The sequence below is a fragment of the Helianthus annuus genome, chromosome 5 (assembly GCF_002127325.2).
Source record: "Helianthus annuus cultivar XRQ/B chromosome 5, HanXRQr2.0-SUNRISE, whole genome shotgun sequence".
Lineage (NCBI taxonomy): Eukaryota > Viridiplantae > Streptophyta > Magnoliopsida > Asterales > Asteraceae > Helianthus > Helianthus annuus.
The window spans coordinates 97,679,741-97,700,650 of NC_035437.2; the positions used below are offsets into that span (position 1 = coordinate 97,679,741).

At 36.9% G+C, this 20,910-nt stretch overlaps 1 protein-coding gene and 2 long non-coding RNA genes across 3 annotated transcripts; 2 read left to right on the forward strand and 1 right to left on the reverse strand.

Annotated features, from left to right (window-relative positions):
• Nucleotides 1-6,344: 6,344 nt before the first annotated feature.
• LOC110940840 lies at nucleotides 6,345-7,233 on the forward strand. The gene is made up of 2 exons (XR_002593570.2): nucleotides 6,345-6,638; nucleotides 7,005-7,233. It is a non-coding gene; the product is annotated as an uncharacterized LOC110940840 (long non-coding RNA).
• Nucleotides 7,234-12,701: 5,468 nt separating this feature from the next.
• On the reverse strand, nucleotides 12,702-14,081 carry LOC110943348 (putative nuclease HARBI1). The gene is made up of 2 exons (XM_022185099.1): nucleotides 13,895-14,081; nucleotides 12,702-13,828 (listed from the first exon to the last, which is right to left on the reverse strand). Exons 1-2 carry the CDS (start codon nucleotides 14,079-14,081, stop codon nucleotides 12,702-12,704), a joined length of 1,314 nt encoding a protein of 437 aa, XP_022040791.1.
• A 4,877-nt stretch (nucleotides 14,082-18,958) lies between these two features.
• Nucleotides 18,959-20,910, forward strand: LOC110938955. The gene is made up of 3 exons (XR_002591846.2): nucleotides 18,959-19,130; nucleotides 19,656-19,747; nucleotides 20,712-20,910. It is a non-coding gene; the product is annotated as an uncharacterized LOC110938955 (long non-coding RNA).

A 20,910-nucleotide genomic window follows, 5' to 3' on the forward strand; every position in this document is an offset into this window, starting at 1 on the left:
GTTTTCCATGGAAAACCAAGGTGGAACATCACCATATTGAGGTCCAACTTTCTGTTTTTGAAGAAAACTTTATAAAACATTCTTTAAACTTGTGTTTTTCTTCAACAAACCTATGTTCTTATGCTTCTAATCAAGCCTATGATTAGTGAGCCTAAACAAGGTTGTTTCATATAAAATCGGAGATGTTATATCACTCCAAATTTTCTGTTTTGTAAGGGTTTTAACCTACAAGTGTTGTATCCACCAAGCTTATTCTTGAAATAAGACTTGTGTTGGATGTGTGTGATTATTTGGAAGCCTTGGTTTCCTACCTTCAATCCACCACCTCACTTGATGATTTGTCCCTTGAGTAGTTAGTTCAATTCATTTTCATTTTCATTTTTATTATATTCATGACCATCCTTGTTGTTCTTGTAACAACTTGTGCATTGGTGAATCTACAAAGGAGGTCTTAAAAGAAGGATTATCCTCCTACCTCCATGCATGACTTATATGAAATCCTTGAAATACTTGTTGGAATATAATTATACAATACACTATATAGAATATATATATAATATACATAATAACCGAACCCTTGATGATAATCAAATGATTATTCGTCAAGGTACTAAGTTACGTCATCTAAATACTTAGTTTCTCGTTACGATTCTAATGGGCATTTAAACCCATGAAATCATTCTAACCCATACGGGTTTTATAGTGTCAAAAACGAGTATTAAGTACTAGATGTTTATTTTCTTGTATACTTACTTTCGTATATTTAAATTCCAAATCCTAATCCTCCGTTATTATCTGAATACTCACACACCTATGTTTCCTTGTGTAGAAGAAATCAGTGTTCTCCTCCAAACCAACAACTCTTCACGGATTTACAAGTGGAAGCTTGCAAAACCGTGAGTACACTCAACCCGTTTACTTTTAAAACACTTTGGGTTGTAACATGTTAATATACAAAACTCACAAATGCACACTTAAACATGCTTTTATGCTCAATCTGTATACATGCTACTTGTCATACTTAAGTTCATGCTAGATTCATACTTTGTTTCATGTCATTAACTTAGCTAGCCCGAACTTAACATATATAGCGTTATAGGAGTAGCACGCCGCCCGTTGGGGTCTTGTTAAGTCTTTTATTCATAAACTAGTCTCGTTACTTTTGTGGCGAGGGACACTTAATTCTTGTGGACACTTGGGTTTGACATTTAGTATCGCATGCTAGTTTACCTTGTATACAATTACCATATGGATTCAAGAAGATGTTTTTATACTTATGCTATATTATTACAAACTTGTGTACTCGCCAATGCTTTTGCATCGAACCTTTATTTTAAACATGTTACAGGTTGATGTTGATGCCATGATGAATCTAGTAGGGATGACTAGAAACACGCTTAAGATACTAGATTTGAATATGTTTTGTTATGTTATTGTTGTTGTATTTTTTTAATTTTCCATATTGTACTTGTACTTCTTTCGTTGTATTGACAATTTATGTTTATTAATGAAAATCGATTTTGAATTAATTATTGTTGCAAAATAGTATTATGCGTGATGAGCAATCTATTTCGTCTCACTCTGATGATTCGGCCATCGGTTGGGGTGTGACATTGATGAGGAGAAACCAAAGATGACATAGGTTTGTTGGGAAAGAGCCATCAGACCGATTGAAAAAGGAGGGCTCGGGTTGGGTTCATCAAGGGATATGAATGTAAGTCTCCTCTTAAAATGGTGGTGGAGTTTTAAACAAGAAGAGGGGAGCTTATGGCGAAGGTCGATCGCAACCATTCATTATAATGATTTAGCTTGGTCATGTCTACTGATTCGAGCAGGTATAACTGGTGTTTGGAATGGGATATATAAACTGGAAAAGGAGTCAACGATCTCAATGTGCAACATGGGATCTTGGTCAAAGGAGAGGTAAAAAAGGTACTTCGGTTCGGTTTTGGATAGATTTCTTGGCTGGAAATTGTCTCCTACAAGACAAATTTATAGATCTGTTTCTTTTGGAACAACAAAAATCGCCACTGTAGCATCTCGGTTGACATGATGGGTTTGGAAACGGACACCAGTATCTAGCATTAAAAGAGACCAACTGAATCAGCTTAATGCACTCGTCTACGACACAATGATAACAGCGGGTACCGACAAATGGGTATGGGAACCGGGTGCGGACGATGCCTTTTCTGTTGCATCTCGCCGTAACCTCTTCTCGAGGTATTTGATACCTTTCTTCCCCGTTTGACTGGGTAAAATGAATACTGAAAAAACCGAACGTTTCGGATGGCGTGGGTTTCAAGACAGGCTGCTCACTCTTAATGGCTTACACAAACGCAACATCCGTCACTCATCAACACTATGCAGAATTTCTGGTGAGCGTAACGAGGACTCGGATCATCTTTTCATCTCCTGTTATGTTGCTGCAGTTACATGGCACAAGGTTTGCGTGTGCTGCAACATGCCCTAAATCTATGCGTTTAATATGAATGATCTCCATACACTATACAAAAATTTGGCATTCTCAAAAACAAATTATACAAATGACTATTTTGGTGGCATGTTAGGCGATATAGAAGGCATGCAATGATCTAATCTTCTTCGGCAAGCTCGTTTACCTGTCATTTCTTTGTAATTTGTTATTTGTATAAGTAAATTAACATTGTAATATCAAACTTGTTTGTCGTTAATTTTGACAAAGAAATTGATGAAAAAAAACATTGGGCGAAGCGTAACAACACCAAATAGAGCAACTGGGTGAAGTTCACATGCTTGGAATAATATGATTGTATTAATATGTGAATGAAATAGTAGGGTGTGCAATTTGTGTTTATCATCTTGTAAGGCTAAAGGGTGTGGTTGGAGCCCCTTATGGGCTTTATCAGGCCATGTAGGATCCACGTGGCGCCATGTCAGCCTGGGGGCTTTATTATGCCCCCTTTAATTTGCAGGGTGTGGATGGAGCCCCCGTCACGCTTACCTAATTATTTATTTATTTAAATATTTATTTTTTTAAATTAAATGATAATTTTAATAGCTAGAAAATTAAAAAAAAACATAATTTCATTAAAAAAATAAAAAAATTACAAAGTCATTAATAATTTATAGAGAAAAATGCCCGGATAGTCCCTGTGGTTTCGCCTTTTTTCACCTATAGTCCCCAACTTTCTAAAACTACCTGAATAGTCCCCAAGTTTTCATTTTTTGTTCCCGGATAGTCCCTGGGTCTAACTTCAGTTATTTTTCTCTGTTAAAATGATTTGAAATGACAAAAATACCCTTTCCTTAAAAGGCCAAACCATAGGGACTATCTGGGCATCTTCTTCATTTTTATTTATAAAACCCCACCCACCTCTTTGCCACCACCACCACCCACCATCACCCTCCTCCACCCTCCACCATCACTCTCCATCTCCACCCACCTCTTTGCCACCATCTGAAAATGGTTAACACAGCCATCACCATCCCTCTACAGAAGTACCTGCTTAACAATGTACACCTACCAACACAACAAACTGGTTAAACAACCTTAATCCACTTCCAAATCACTGTAGCCGTTTTGTCCTACCCTTCTGTTTTCTTCCCTTCTAAAAACCCACTTAACCTTAATCTGATTCCAAACAGTTGTTTATCATCTTCATTTATAAATGTTAATCAGACATGTCATATTCAGCTCCACTCAACTGATCCATATCACCGTCACCCTCTTGCATACCGTTTTGTTGTTCATCTTCCATATCTATTCTTCCATCGTGTCTAGAATTTGAATTCCTCTCCTGCAAAATTTTGCAATATTAGAATCAACGGAATACGAATTTGAACATCTTCCCCAATTTCTTATCAAACCCTAGCCGGCCACCACCATCATTGGTGGTGGCGGCGCACGACGTAGGAACAGCAGATGGAGAGAGACATCAGAAAGAATGAGAGGGGGCGGTGCGAAGACGGCGGCGACGTTGTGATATCGGGCGGCGTGGTTTCATAGCAGAGGTAGAGAGATATCGAAGAGAGAGTCGGAGATCAGAGATCAGAGAACAGAGAGAGAAGGGGTACCGCTCATTTTTCCGGTAACACCACCGTGGAAGGAGCCGACGACGGTAGCAACGGCGGTGGTGCTTCTCTTTCCGACGAAACGTTACGGTAAACCCCTCAACTCCTCATTCTTTAAACCCCTTAACTTCTCAAATTGGGTGGAGATGGAGAGTGATGGTGGAGGGTGGAGGGTGGTGGAGGATGGAGGAGGGTGATGGTGGGTGGCGGTGGCAGAGAGGTGGGTGGAGTTTTGTAAATAAAAATGGAGAAGATGCCCGGATAGTCCCTATGGTTTGGCCTTTTAAGGAAAGGGTATTTTTGTCATTTCACATCATTTTAACAGAGAAAAATAACTGAAGTTAGACCCAGGGACTATCCGGGAACAAAAAATGAAAACTTGGGGACTATTCAGGTAGTTTTAGAAAGTTGGGGACTATAGGTGAAAAAAGGCGAAACCACAGGGACTATCCGGGCATTTTTCTCTAATTTATAACTCGTCGTCTTTGTCGACTCCTCCTTGTTCACGATAAAACCGTAGGTGCTCGGTCAGATCGGCTCGAAGGTTATGGTGTGTGTGCCTAGCCCGTATCTTCGCTCGGATATCTTCTTTCTCAGTGTATGTTAGTATTGGGTTCGTCGGTTGGTTACTTTCATCATAGCTTTCTCCACAAAACGCTTTACCCGAGTCCTCCAATATTATGTTATACAAAATGATACACGTATACATGACGTTTCTCATTTTACTTTTTTCAAGTATCCTCGACGGCTGGGCGAGGATAGACCATCTTTTTTTAAACACACCGAAAGCTCGCTCGATATCTTTTCTTGCTGAATCTGGTTTTTTGTTGAAATACAATTTTTTTCGTCATCTGGACACGAAAGAGTTTTTACCAACGTCGCCCACTCGGGATAAATACCGTCTGTGAGATAGTAGCCATACTTATACTACACGTCGTTTGCATAAAATGAAGTATCTGGTGCAACCCCGTCTATGACATCATCGAATAGATTCGAGGACATTAAAACTGCAATGTCATTGTTCGCACCAACCATGCCAAAGTACGCATGCCAAATCCAAAAATCTTGAGAAGCGACCGCTTGTAATATTAGGGTAGGACCATCGTGGTCACCACGATGATGTTGCCCTTTCCAAGCGGTTGGACATGCCGCCCCATTCCCAGTGCGTGCAATCAAGACTACCCAACATTCCAGGAAACCCGTGTATGCGCTGATGGGCCTCGTATAGAAGTGGAACGTCAGCTGCGGTTGGCATCCTCAAATATCGTCTCCCGTACAGAGAGATAACACCTAACAAATTAGTGTTAATTAAAAAATAATAACGATGTAAATAAAAATAATAAATAATAGTTTTAATTAAAATTACCTTCACAAAAATTTTCAAGAGACGCACGACACATTCTTGACGACATCCTTAAATATTCATCCCACGCATCACACGCTGTGCCGTATGCTAGTTGCCTAATTGCTGCTGTACACTTTTATAGTCCAGAGAAACCAACTTGCGACTTGCACTTACTCTTTGCGTGAAAAAAAAGGAATTCGCCCGCAAGATCATTAGAAATTTTAATAAATAGTCGTCGGCTCATACGAAACCTACGCTTAAATTGACCATCATCGTACAACTGATTTTCACAAAAATAATCTTGCATTAGACGTTCATGAGCACCTAACCGATTCCGTTCAAGAGGCGGTTGTCTGGTACGCGACGTAGAGGATTCGGCTTCTTCTTGCAAATAATTTATCGCCTCCTGCATCATGGCGATAACCATATCGTCAAAAACACCGTCAGATGAGGAGCTCAAAGAAGACATTTTTTAGTTGTGATTGGTCTGTGTTTTAGTTGTGATTGGTGTGTGTTTTGGTTGTGATTGGTGAGTTATTTAGTTTAGGATAGGTTTATATATATAATAGAATAAAAAAAGGGTTTTTTTTTAATAATCGACCGTTTGACAACAGTCAAATTTGACCAATTCACCTCGTTCAACGCGTTTGGAGCCCGTTACCATGTTGGTAAACCATCAATGGCACCCCCAGTTAAATTTCAAAGTGTGGGTGGATAGCGCCCCGAGGCGCTATAGAGTGTGAACTGGCGGGGGTAGCGTCTCCACACCCTCTGACCTAAGCATAATTCTGTAAATTTGGTGGTGAATAAGAACTTGTTTGCTGTCTAAAAAAAATAAAACCATACAAAATTATTATTGATAACGTTAATCTCGAAGCAAAATGGTTTAAAATAGTGAGGTGGGGTGGGTAGACAAACGCATTAAATTTAAACAAACAAGAGCGCTCCACTCCTCTAGACTTTTCAGTGGTGATTGACAGATGAAAATTCAGATTTATTAGATTACCTGTTAGAAAAAGTAAAAGTCAGTCTTCAGTCTTCACCATCCATAAATTCTTTTTATATACTATCCACCCATCTCACTCCATAGTCCATACCTAATACTTTCTCACTCCTCCAGTTTTGCTCTCTAGGGTTTTCAGCAACATTAAGGTTCCTCCTGTTCGGTTTTTTCTAAGACAAATCTTATTCACAGGTTTGTTTGGAAAAACTAGCGGGTGGATATAGGGCTTACGTCATCCATGTAAGTGGGTATATTTGTGTTTTTATGATGAAGTAGAGCTCCTTGAAGTCCAATAGAAGATCCGAGTGGGAAGATAGAGCTGCTGGTTTATGGATCCCTCAAAGTCCTATCTATGTGTTTGTATAGACTTTGTGGCTTGCATACACCAGGAGCTTTATTACCCTCCTCTTGATCCTGTTTTGGATTGAAGGGAGCTCTACACCATTTGTTGAAACATTTGGTTCTGATTTTACAAGATGTCATTTTCAGTTCATGTTGTTAGATTTTTGCATAGATCTGATTGGTCATATTTCCATTTTTGGTGTTTCTAGCAAGTCAAATACCATTTTTCTACTTGTTCTTTCTCTTGTTTTGGTCCTTTTGCAGGTGCTCCTGGATTTATCATCATCGGGGAAATGTGCACAGATGTGGTAGATCAGATACATAATTGCAATACCAATATATAAAATTAATGCTAGTCTACTCTTTTATATTTTTACATTTTCCATTGTCTTATACATTTGAACTAAAGGCTTTTCTGTCGTACGAATAAACAGTCCATGAGCTGTTTTCCATCTTAAGTTAAAGGTTAATTAAATCTGTATTCATCGGGACCTTTGTTATTTTGATGAACATAATAATGCTGTTTAAGCATTTTAGGTTAAGTATTTATTAAAGTTGTTCGGGTTAAGTAATATAGGATTATTGTGAATGTGGCTTGTTAGAGCATTCAGATCTAACATCTCCTTTTTTTACTCTAGTATTAAACTAAAAATCACTATTTTTTTCTTTTCTTTTTCAATTAAATAATACTTTTTAATATTTTTATCGTTTTATTCTCCATTCCACTAATAACCACTTTCTACTTATTTTAAAAAAATATAAAACATAAACATTGTCTTCTTCAATTTACAGATAAACAGTTATTTTCTTTACTCACAACCACTTACAATCATCTATAACCGCTTTTCATAAAATATAAACTCTTAAATAATTGGGAAGGTTGAATATGAATGCTCGTAAGTGGCTTGACAAGGAGAAATAGTTTTAACATTTAAGTAATATAGGATTATTATTTTAACAATATCTTGGTGTAAATGCTCTATAAAAGCATTCATATCCTAATCATCAAATTATGTGAGGAGGAGTTTTTATATTATAAAGGGTATAAAAAGTGGTTGTGAGTAGAGGAGAGAGAATATGTTACTGTTCATCTGTATATTTGGGGGGACACTGTTCATCTATTATAATTTTTTAATATATTTTGAAAGTGGTTGTGAGTGGAAGTGAGAGAAAAATGTAATGATAATATTATTTAATTGAAAGGAGAGAGAAAAAGTATTTGTTTTTAGTGAAAATATATTGATATAGGAGTTGTTTTTTAGTGGAATGTATGTATAATTTGATGGATTGGATGTGAATGCTCTAAGAAAATAATATAAAGCCTATATCGGTTGTCCATACAATCGATGCGAGATAAGTCTCATACTTTGTAATGGTTTTATTTCATAACAATCGACTATCTTTAAGGGCCAACGTCCTCGTTGGGCACGGCTGGTTCTTTCCAGGCCACCACTCTGAAACTTGTTGGTCCCGACCACGTTGGTCACGTCTGGCTCTTTCTAGGCCACCACTCCGAGTCTCACTCTGATAACAATGTTACATATCAAACAAGAGAACTCAACCCAAAAGACTAGTTGTTTATACAACCGATGTTGGAAAAGTCACATACCTTGCAATGAAATTAAAACAAACTCAAAATCTTTTTGAGTGTGATTTGCTTAAAATATTGAAATAATGTACTTTTTGACAGAAATAGAAGGTATTTGATGACTCAGAAGTTTGTATTAACAAATTTCTTCAGTTTCTCTAAATGGTGTGTTCAAATTATAAGTTAGTTTTTAACTGCTAATGAGTTAGTGGTAGAGTGGTAAATGAGAGACCTGATGTTCTAAGTGACCTGGTTTAATTCCTGTATTCTCCCATTAGTTTCGGCGACACCTAGTAATGATGGGAGACTAGTCCAGTACACACGGTGACTTCTAGTTCGATTCATTTATATAGGAAAATATTTTTTTAATAACCTAATTGTTTACCTGTACAATTAATTCACATTTATTCTCTATTTGTTTGTCTTCACTTTGTGGTATTCGTTTTATCTCTTTTAACTTTTGTTTGTTCATCCGATTTTGAGAGATGGTAGAATTAGTTTTGTCCAAAAAGCTTGCGGCTTGAAGTTAGCTCGGATTTAGCTCGGAAAAATCTCGCTCGATATGGCTCGGTTTGAAAGTGAGCCGAGCCGGCTCGGTTTAGCTCGAATTATTTTACTTATAATATATTTTATTTTTATATACATATAATTTATTACAAAAAAAATGATTATTATTTACATGTATTTAAGCTTGTACTTTGATAACTATGACATATTTAAAGGTTGATTGTCGTGCTAATAAACAAATATTGTATTTACTTGAAATATAAAACTTATTTTGGGTCGTTCAACGTGATTTGGCTTGGCTTGTAATGTATTAGGTTGAACTCATTTTGAATATGTTATTTTGAAGTAATGAATAATATTTTAGAATACTGAATTTTGAGAGCTATGTATTAATTTTTGTTTTTAAAATCGAGCTAAACCAAGCCGAGCCCGAGCTTAGATTTTCAGCTCGACTTAAAATCTGAGCCGAGCCGAGCTAACTCGGTTTATAATCGAGCCGAGCCCGAGCTTGCCCTACCTCGACTCATGAACAACCCTAGGTAGAACAACGATTATTGAAAAAAATAGTCCATATTTAAGAGAGAGAAATGATAGGGTAGGTTATTTAAGAGATTAAGGTTTGTTTTTAGTAAATTACCGTTTTGACTCCTTTTTATTTTAGTGTTTTTAACTATTTTAGTTTAAAATCAAAATGTTTAACACACTGAGTATCTAGACACTTTTTTTTTATAATCATCTGAGTCTTTTTGAGTCCAAAATTTAACCTTTTATGTCTAATTTTTTAACAAAATTATACTCAAACCGTTATAAAATGAACAAAATTGTACTCAAAACGTTAGAAAATAAATGGCTAGCGACTCAGGGCGTTAAACTTTTTTGTTTTTAACTAAAATGTTTAAATTTACTAAAACACAGGAACTAAATTTTTTTTTTTTTTAACATCAAATTTTATTTATGAGCTTAAGTATAACCTTTAATAAATGCATTTTACTTTTTTCACACACCAATAATGGAAACTTGACAAATAAGATTAATAAAATAGCTAAATCATGGGGACAGCTTTATCCAAAAATCTATCATTCACTCATTAGATATAGTTCATCACCACCCATTCGTTTAGACTAGAAGGTATGGTTTGGCTCATCCCTACGGGGATGAGCCAATTTGAAGGATGGAGGGGGATGGAGGATGGGGCCCACCACATATTTTTTTTATTGTTTAATTCATTTTATTTGTTTAACTTTTATTGTTTATTTTTTATTTGTTTAACTTTATAAAAACTATTCAACATTTAAATAAAAATACGACATAAAGGAAGATAATAAAATCCATTACATAACATAAATAAAAATTACATAACCTAAAAAATAAAAAATTACGCTACCTAAAATTTGAAAAAAAAGACTAGATTTAAAAATTTAAAACAAATACACTACTCGTCTTCGTCTTCGGCTCCGTCACCGTCCACCATGTTAACGTTGTTCCAAATATGTTCTACCAAATCTTGTTGAAGGTTTGTATGCGTGAAGTCGTTTGTTAGCGAGAACGAGTTTAAATCCTGTTGTGGGGGATCAACCGGGACAGTGTTCCCGTAAGATGCATTCTCATCATACTCACAAATCGCCCGACCTTCGTCTTCAATAATCATGTTATGGAGCAAAATGCAAGCGTACATACAAAGACGCAACCTTTTTGGTGTGAACGCACGTGCCGGTTGTGCAATGATGGCCCATTTTTTTGTAAGACACCAAAAGCACGTTCGATGTCTTTTCTTGCAGCTTCTTGACGCTTGGCGAATTTTTTCCTTTTTTCGTCATCGGGATATGGAATAGTCTTTACAATTGTAGACCAAGACGGATATATCCCGTCAACAAGATAATACCCACGTCTATGTCACACCCTGGCTTTGCGGAAGCGTGGTTAATTTGGTGTGACTTCTTAATACCATAGCTTAATCATAACAAAGCTATATGAATTAAAACATGCAAGGATCATCCATTAAATTTTAAAACCAAACATAGTATCATTGTTTAAACGGAACAACACTCTAATACCCATAACATTGTTTCCCAAACAAAACAACTTAAACATAACATACACACAGTTTAAGGACTGTGACTTGTCCAGGAAAGAGTCACATTCCCTAAACCCCGGATGACCTTGGAAACTAGTGCAGCGGGAAAACGTGCCATACCGAGCCAGATCTTTTAATTCCCTGAAATACATGTAAGTTGAAAAATCAACAATAATGTTGAGCGAGTTCATGTGTAAGTGAGTAAATAAACCTTTGTATTTATCAAAAATCCTGGTATGTAGCAAATAAGGAAAAAGAGATCACCAATGGTTTGCAAGGCTATTGATATGTGTGAAATGCAAGTAGGAAGGCTCAAACCTAGCAGATTTATGCGTCGGGTACAAAGTCATCCCGAGGTCCGTTATGCTGGCCTGGGACTGGGCTCGCTACACCCAAATAGATCTATCGCTCCTGCCCCTCGGTCCTACCCTGAGGATTAATGACCTCAAGTTTCCGCCTACCCATTCACATGATCTAAAAAGTAACCCTCCTTACGCTAACCATACCATGTATAAAGTAATCATAAACATTGTAACATGTATTTCACCCCCGCAGTTTAGAAAACTGAAAACAGTTAAGAGAAAAGGGGGACATGAACTAACAGTCAGTGCGTCTCTACCAAGTACTCCGAATGTCAGCTGTGCGACGACCTACATGTACTAATTCTATTAGACGGATGGTCGTGCCTTAGCTTTATAGTTTAGGTTTTTGGGAAATAGTTAGACAACTATTTCTTGTTTATATTTTGCATGTACTTGGTAGTTAATCTCCTTCCCAAGGATGGGGGATTTAATACATGTGCGTTCAATTTATAATATTAAGTCTCACTTAATATATCTTCATTCCAAATATAAATATTTTTCTCAAAAATATTATATTTCCATTTCACATAATCTTTCCCCAAAAAATAATATGTTAATAAAATATACGTTCATAGTCATTTCCGTATAATGCGTAAGTTACGTTTTAGTAATCGTGTGGTAATAATAATTACCGTTGTAACTTATATGTTTATCATGAAAGCGTTTGTATTATTTTGGATTCGTCAACGTTTGTAAATATTATTTTTACTCTAAAAAATAATATTTGTGTATTTTCACAAAATAATCATAAACAGTGTTGTGAAAAATTATATTTACCAAATATATATTTATCACGTTTAATTTTGTGAAAATCCCACCTCCGAATATTTGTAAATAAAGTCATGGCGAAATATATTTTGAAAACATATCAAAAATAATTCTAACACTTGTAAATAATTCTAAGTGTTAGGTTTTAGAAAAATTTCGCCAGAGTTTCCTCTGTAACTGGAGGTGGCCACGCTTTCAAGCGTATCATTTTCTTTTACAAAATCATTTCAACCACTTCTTTATTCAATCAAATAATTTCCCGACACATCAAACTAGTCGACAAGCATGTAAATCGCATAATCACCACCCATTCGTTTAGACTAGAAGGTATGGTTTGGCTCATCCCTACGGGGATGAGCCTCCACGTAGGCGGCTAGTAGGGGATGAGCCAATTTGAAGGATGGAGGGGGATGGAGGATGGGGCCCCACCACATATTTTTTTTATTGTTTAATTCATTTTATTTGTTTAACTTTTATTGTTTATTTTTTATTTGTTTAACTTTATAAAAACTATTCAACATTTAAATAAAAATACGACATAAAGGAAGATAATAAAATCCATTACATAACATAAATAAAAATTACATAACCTAAAAAATAAAAAATTATGCTACCTAAAATTTGAAAAAAAAGACTAGATTTAAAAATTTAAAACAAATACACTACTCGTCTTCGTCTTCGGCTCCGTCACCGTCCACCATGTTAACGTTGTTCCAAATATGTTCTACCAAATCTTGTTGAAGGTTTGCATGCGTGAAGTCGTTTGTTAGCGAGAACGAGTTTAAATCCTGTTGTGGGGGATCAACCGGGACAGTGTTCCCGTAAGATGCATTCTCATCATACTCACAAATCGCCCGACCTTCGTCTTCAATAATCATGTTATGGAGCAAAATGCAAGCGTACATACAAAGACGCAACCTTTTTGGTGTGAACGCACGTGCCGGTTGTGCAATGATGGCCCATTTTTTTTGTAAGACACCAAAAGCACGTTCGATGTCTTTTCTTGCAGCTTCTTGACGCTTGGCGAATTTTTTCCTTTTTTCGTCCTCGGGATATGGAATAGTCTTTACAATTGTAGACCAAGACGGATATATCCCGTCAGCAAGATAATACCCACGTCTATACTCAACCCCAGAAACTGTAAAACGTGTGTCCGGACCGGTTCCATTAACGACATCGGTAAAGATCGCCGATTGGTATAACACGTTGAGGTCGTTGAGTGAACCAGGGAGACCAAAGAAAGAATGCCATATCCACAAATCTTGTGATGCCACGGCTTCAAGCATCACGGTTGGATAGCCGTGATCACCTCGCGTATATTGGCCGCGCCACGCAGTCGGGCAATTATGCCACCCCCAATGCATACAATCAATGCTACCAAGCATTCCCGGAAACCCGTGCCTTGTTTCATGAGCTTGGTACAACTGTTGAACATCATACGCGTTTGGTTTCCGCAAATATTTTTTGCTATACAGTTTCACCACATTATGGCAAAACCGATACAAACATTCCCGCGTAGTTCTTGCCGACATCTGTAAGTACTCGTCCAAAGCGTCGGCCACTGTCCCGTACGCCAGTTGGCGAATGGCCGCAGTACACTTTTGTAACGTGGTAAACCCTTCATAATTTCGAGCATCAGGTCGTTGCGTGAAAAACGGGTCTAGCCCCGCCAAATCATTAGCAATCCGTGTGAATAAGCGGCGACTCATTCGGAACCTGCGCCTGAAAATGTCGGCGTTGTAAAGTGGTTCATCCGAAAAATAATCGTTCACCAATTTCTCGTGCGCTCCTGTCGTATAAAATATATAAGTACGAGTTAAAAAAATAAGGACAATGAAATTTTGTAATGAAAAACCTTGGCGGTCTCTGTTAATCCGTATTCGTGTGGTAATAACATTTGACGAGAAGTCTTCCTCTTCCTCTTCCTTTTCCTCTTCCTCTTCCTCTTCGATTAGAATCTGTCCCGCCCGTAGTACAGCGTTTGCGAAAAACATCTCCTCTTCGTCATCCGAAGACGAGGGCCACCAAGGATTAGAAGCCATTGTGGATGAAAAGATATTTTTTTTTTATAAAAGTAGGGAGAAAATGGTATAAAAGTGAGAGGGTTTTGGGTTGAAAGTGGGGAAATAATGGTGAAAATAGGTGATTTTATAGAAAAAGGATTTTTTTTTTTATTAAATAATGCCGTTGATCAACGGCTACTTTTCAAACATTTGGATCGGCTGACCCGGCTGTGGGTCGCCGGGTGTGATGGGCCGAGCCCCAGGGGGACGGTGTGGGGGTCCGGCGCCGGGCCTAGCCGGGCATCAGCCGGCCCCCATACCTTCCAGTCTTATAGATGGATTTTTCGGTAGGACTCAAATAGTTGCAAGTTTCAGCAAACATTTTGAAAATAATATATTAGATGGGATTAGAAGGTGTAAAGCTCCGTTCAATCCAAATAAGGATCACATTTTCACAAGGAGTGTAATAAAGCTCCTAGTGTATGCAAGCCAGAAAGCCTATACATCAAAAAGATTCTTGGCAAAAACACACCTATAATTTCAGCAAAGGTTTTGCTTGTCAACAGAACCCTAGAAAGAAAAAGAGGAAAAGTTGAGAAATGATTAGACTAGTCGGTATGGGGGACGGCCAAGGGCCGGCTAGGCACGGCGCCGCCCCGGAACACCGCCTCCTTGGCCCGTCCACGTCTTCAGCGTCTGGTTTTGGACAATCTCGCTGGCCCCATCCATCACACACAGACCTATACATACATACATACATATATATATATATTTAGCCTCATCCCCACCCCCTTGGTTCATCCCCTTTAGGCCCATCCTCAAACCCGGTGACATGGCGGGTGACGTGGCTGTCCATCCTCCCCACACCACACCTTTCAGTCTTAGGTATGAAGTGAGACGGATGGCGGGTGACGTGGCTGCCCATCCTCCCCACACCATACCTTTCAGGTATGAAGTGAAGTGAGACGGTGAAGACATAAAAAGAATTTAATCAATTTATGGCCCCTGGTACTATTATTTATGGCTCTACTATTTTTATGGTTAATAGAAGATAATTGTTGTTAAAAGAAGAAAAAAAAATTTTATGGATGAACGGCAAAGGTTTCAATTTTTTTATCTTTTACTTTTTCTAACATGTTTTTAAGGGAGTTTTCTAACATTTAATCTAAAAAACCTGATTTGTGATAATCACTGAAAAGTGAAGAGTATCGAGAAGGGGAACGCTCTTGTTTGTTTAAATTTAACATATCGATTCCTCTTGATTTTTAAGTTCACATGCTCCACTCTTGTCTATGAGGGAACCCTAGTAATAAAATGGTTTATTTTATTCCACGGTTTTATAGCCTAGTGGCATTTGAGGGTGGGATAACGCTTTGGGACCAATAGGTTATGGGTTCGATTCCCACAAGAGGGTTTTTCTCATATTTATTGGGTTTCCTCCTGAATTGGTGTATAGACATTATGCCTAGTGGAGATGGATATGATCGGGTGGTTCTACTGGTGGCACGATGATACTCCAGTGGTCCATCAGTGATCCAAATTTACCGTTCAAAAAAAAAATTGGTGTATTTTAAGTAAAATGGTTATGGGTTTAAACCCTACAAAATGAACGTGTAATGCATTTTAGGTGTTAAAAATACACACACCTACAAAATGAATGTGTAATGTGATTTTAGGTGTTAAAAATACACACACATATGTATATATATATATATATATATATATATATATATATATATATATATATATATATATATATAGGAAAGTTAACGTACATTACGGCTTAACGTACATCACGTACGACAGGTAATTACGCACGTTCATTTTAAAATCACGCACATTATAATTCAAAGATCCAAAATCACGCTTGTTGAAACACAATAATCACGCATATTGAAAACATTAATCACGCATGTTATAGAACAAATCACGCACGTTGTTGTACGTGAAGTACGTTAAGACGTAAATGTCACACCCTGGCTTTGCGGAAGCGTGGTTAATTTTGGTGTGACTTCTTAATACCATAGCCAAGCTATATGAAATAAAAACCATGCAAGATCATCCATTTAAGTTTTAAAAACATAAGTAACATAACATTGTCTGAAGATGTTGACACAAGCAACTGAAACTACAACCTGATAACATATATCATTGTTCAGAAAACATCGACATGAAACAAACACAGTTTAAGGACTGTGACTCGTCCAGGAAAAAGTCATATCCCCTAAACCCGGATGACCTCGTAACTCATGTGCAGCGGGAAAGCATAACATACCGCGCCAGATCTTTAGTTCCCTGAAATACATGTAAGTTGAAAAATCAACAATAATGTTGAGCGAGTTCATGTGTAAGTGAGTAAGTAAAACCTTTGTATGTATAAAATCCTGGTATGTAGCAAATAAGGAAAAAGAGATCACCAATGGTTTGCAAGGCCATTGATATGTGTGAAGTGCAAGTAGGAAGACTCAAACCTAGCGGATTTATACGTTGGGCACAAAGTCACCCCGAGGTCCGTTATGCTGGGCCTGGGGCTGGGCTCGCTACACCCAGATAGATCTACCGCTCCTGTCCCTCGGTCCTACCTTGAGGATTAATGGTCTCAAGTTTCCGCCTACCCACTCACATGATCTAAGTAGTAAACCTCCTTACGCTAACCATACCATGTATAAAGTACTCATAGATATAGTAACATGTATTTCACCCCGCAGTTTAGAAAACTAAAAACAGTTAAGAGAAAAGGGGGACATGAACTCACAGTGGTGCGTCTCTAATAAGAAGATCTCCTGATCAAACCGCTGAGCGACGACCTACACGTACTAAATCTATTAGACGGACGGCTGTGCTTTAAGGTTTAAGTTTTTTTGGGAAATAGTTAGACAACTATTTCGTAATTACACTTAGTAATTATTTGGTAAATAAATTCCTTCCCAAGGATGGGGGATTTAATACATGTGCGTTCATAAAATTCGAAATATACTATTAAGTCTCACTTAAAATATATTTTGTTTCTAACTCCAAAATATAAATATTCTTCCCAAAAATATTATATTTTATTATATATAATTTTCCCAAAAATAATACCTTGACAAAATACGCGTTCATAAATATTTCTTAAAATGCGTAAGTTACGTTTTAAAGGTCGGGTGGTATTAACTATACCGTTGTAACTTAAATATTTATCGTGAAGGCATTCGTATTATTTTGGAATCGTTAACATTTGGTAATATTATTTTTACCCTAAAAATAATATTTGTATATTTCAGAAAATAACCATAAACATTTTACAAGTGACGTTATGAAAAATATATATATCAAATATACATTTACCCCGTTTTATTTTGTGAAAATCCCACCTCCGATATTTTGTAAATAATGTCGTGGCGAAATTTACATGTTGAAAACAAGTCAAAAATACATTTGTAACACTTGTGATGAAAATACTTTTAAGTGTTAGGTTTTTAGAAAAATTTCGCCAGAGTTTCCCCTGTAACTGGAGGTGGCCACGCTTTCAAGCGTATCATTTTCTTTTATAATTCAAATCAACAATTTTCTCATTCAACCAAAACAATATCCAAAGCATCAAACTAGTCAAAATATATATAAATCGCATAAATTACATGAACTTGTGGTTTATCCAAAAATGCGTAGTAAATCCCATTACTTTTGGTGGATCTTTGTAATAATCTACTTGGTTTCTTGAAAATCTTGTTTTTAAAGAAAATATACTTTCACATCTTCTTGTGAAATTTGACAAAAATAATTCTTTGTCGAAACTTAGTGTTACACAAGTGTTTACACACTTGTGTGTTTAAAAATCACTCTTGTTCATGAAAGATCTGGTTTTAAAGTATGTTTTCTCTTGACACTTGGTCCTTTGAAAATACCGTTTGTAGATCCGTAGATCTACTAGTTTAGAATACTATTTCGTAAGTAAAATCGATTTTACACAAGTTCATGTTTAGTGTGTGGTAGAGTTTTGTAACACCCCGAAAACGGGGGGGTTTGGTAATCAAACCCCGTTAGCACTAAAAGATGGGTAAAATACCGTTAGCGGTAAAACTTATCCGGTAAATATTAGGATTTTAAATAATTAATCCTAATATTAGATAAAAAGTGAATAAATGCTTGAGACAATAAAGTTATGAAAGGCCCGAGTTAATGGGACTTAAAATATAACGGGTTATAACTTCCCGAACCTATTAAGTTAACTAGGGATAATTAACCTAGTTATTAGTATGAGGCTAAGTGATAAATAGTGAGTTGTAGCTTCAAATGATCAAAATAAAACATGGGGGACTAGGGTTGCCTAGTGAAGAAACTTGTTTTAATTAAATCAAGAAATAAAACACAACACACACAAAGAGTGTGTGTGTGTGTGCGTACGACCAGGAGGGGCTCCAAGGAGCCAAACCCTAGCTTGATCAATACCCTCAAATTGGAGGATCAATTCAAGACCAAATCAATGCATGAACGCGTATAAATGATCACCGAGTCAAGAGGATCGAAAGGTATGTCAAATTTTGTAATTTGGTGATACCTTGAGATTTTGATGAACAATCAAAATCGAAAATCTGGAATGAATATTGATGTATATAAGTGTTATTATGATGAAATCTTCGTTAGAAACAAACCCTAGTTGAAAACTTGACGAATTGAGGCCCAAACTAGGGATTTGATAATTACCCTATCATGTGTTAAATGGGTTTTGTAGAAATATGGTGAACACTCGAATTAGGGTGCTAAATGGATGAACCTTGATGTTGTGATGCTAGTTCTAGGTGTAGTTCATGTACACTAGACATAGAGGCATGATTTTTGATACTAAAACTTGATTAAAATGATGAACATGATTAGAGAAAATATGCTTGTAAATCTCACCTACAAGGTGTTTGTTAAAATGCCTGAATGAATGTTGAAAAGAGGATCTTATGAAAGAAATGCGTAATTGGCTAATTTGACTAATTACGTGAAATATGGGCTAAAACGGATTATAATAATAGTTTGACACTCTACAAGCTAGGTGGAGGCTTGGGAAAGAAGCGGTCAAACGAATCAAGCACGAGAAGAAAAAGCGTATTCGGGTGCGAGGTAAGTATGGCTTACACTAGTCTTGTATTTTAGAATATCCTCTTATCGTATTAGTTACGAATAAGATAAATACATAATTGCGGTATGATGTTCCGGCGTGTAGACGCACGGAACAAGTTGGACAAGCATGACAAGAAACCATGTTGATGGTTTAGAAAAGATTTAAAATCAGTAATTCGATTATTTTATGATAAATGGAAAATGAAACGTTGGAATGGTTGCCTTATAGGGTAAACCAAAACAAACAATAAGGGTAAAACGGTAAAATTGGTCACGCGTTGACCATAACTATTGATTTTGAATGGCACCGTATGACGTAAGCTATGATAGGCTAAAAAGCGTTAGGGAACGATCAATAGGTGAAATGACCGCACGGTGTAAACCGGAGCGAGTCGTATAGATGAGTTGGTAATAAATGCCATCTCGTCAACCTCACCGGTCACTTAGACCAAACGGGTCAAAAGGTGAAGATATCACCTCTTGACAATAACGACTAATGATTATTGTCGAGTTATATTATTTCAGGAGTAAATGTGAAATGGGTATTAGCAACGCCATGGATTAGCGGTTATAAAAGCAAGGTATTAAAAACGGGTTGATATATTGACCCGCGCCAGGTATGTGAAACAGGGTAACACTCATTTAGAATATGTGGTTCAACGAGTGCTAATAGAAGTCAAAATAAACATTTGGTTACTTGATAAGTAAACCAAATGTTTAATATAGTGAGCATTGCGTTGGGAAGCTTAATGACTTTTCAAACAAAATCATAAGTTAAAAGAGGGATTTCGGGTCGAATATACTTCCAAAAGCCCTTCATCGTAAATGATTGGCTAAACGGAGTAAAACGCCCTTATAAGCTAAATTGGACAAGCTACCTTTAAAGGTAGTTTTGAAACGAGTTTTACGATCAAGTAAGTAATTGAAATAAGTATTAAGTCGCAAAAGATGTAAACCTTTGGTCAAATGACTCTATACGAGTCTTTGTCGTAAATTTAGTAATCCGACAAGAAAAACTCGGATTATTTAGATCCCCCCCTTAAGTCCACCACAAATAAGTTTGTGGTGGAAGATCACTTGATAAGAAATGTTGTATGATAATGCTAGAAATGAATGAGAGCGTTTCATGATCAAAATATGCATAAACACCCTTAACGGGTCAAATTATGCATAGGAGCGTAAATGGGTTTAAGATACGTAAGGAACCCGCGACTTGAACCTAATATGATAGGAATTATTGAAATTATGATTACCGTGAGAATAAGGATCAAACAAACATGTTTCGTTTGATAAAAACATGAATGGGTCAAAATTGCGGCAAATTGGAAAAGCTGGATGCAGACTCCACCGTAAATTACGGTGCCACCTTAATTTACGGTGGAGATGAAAGTCTTACGGTAGCCCCCTACTGGTTTACGGTAGGGGCATGTAAAACCAGTGGCCACCGTAAATTACGGTGCCACCGTAATTTACGGTGGAGGTCAGGTTGAAATTGTTGTTTTGTTATCAATTGTTTCTCGAACCCGTTTAGACACGTTTAAAACCCTGTATGACTAAGCATTTCATGTTTATGAAATGTAGGTACACTATGGGATGCCGGAAGACGATCAAACTGAAGAACCGAACACAATAAAGACTCATGCTTCCGCACATTGCCTCGTTGTAAATTTTAACGACGAACCCAATCACGTTCATAGAATAGCTTATGAATTGTAAAAGTTTTAATTTACTCGGAATTGTCTAAGGATTCATAACACTAAATACATGTCGGTTTTCGTAA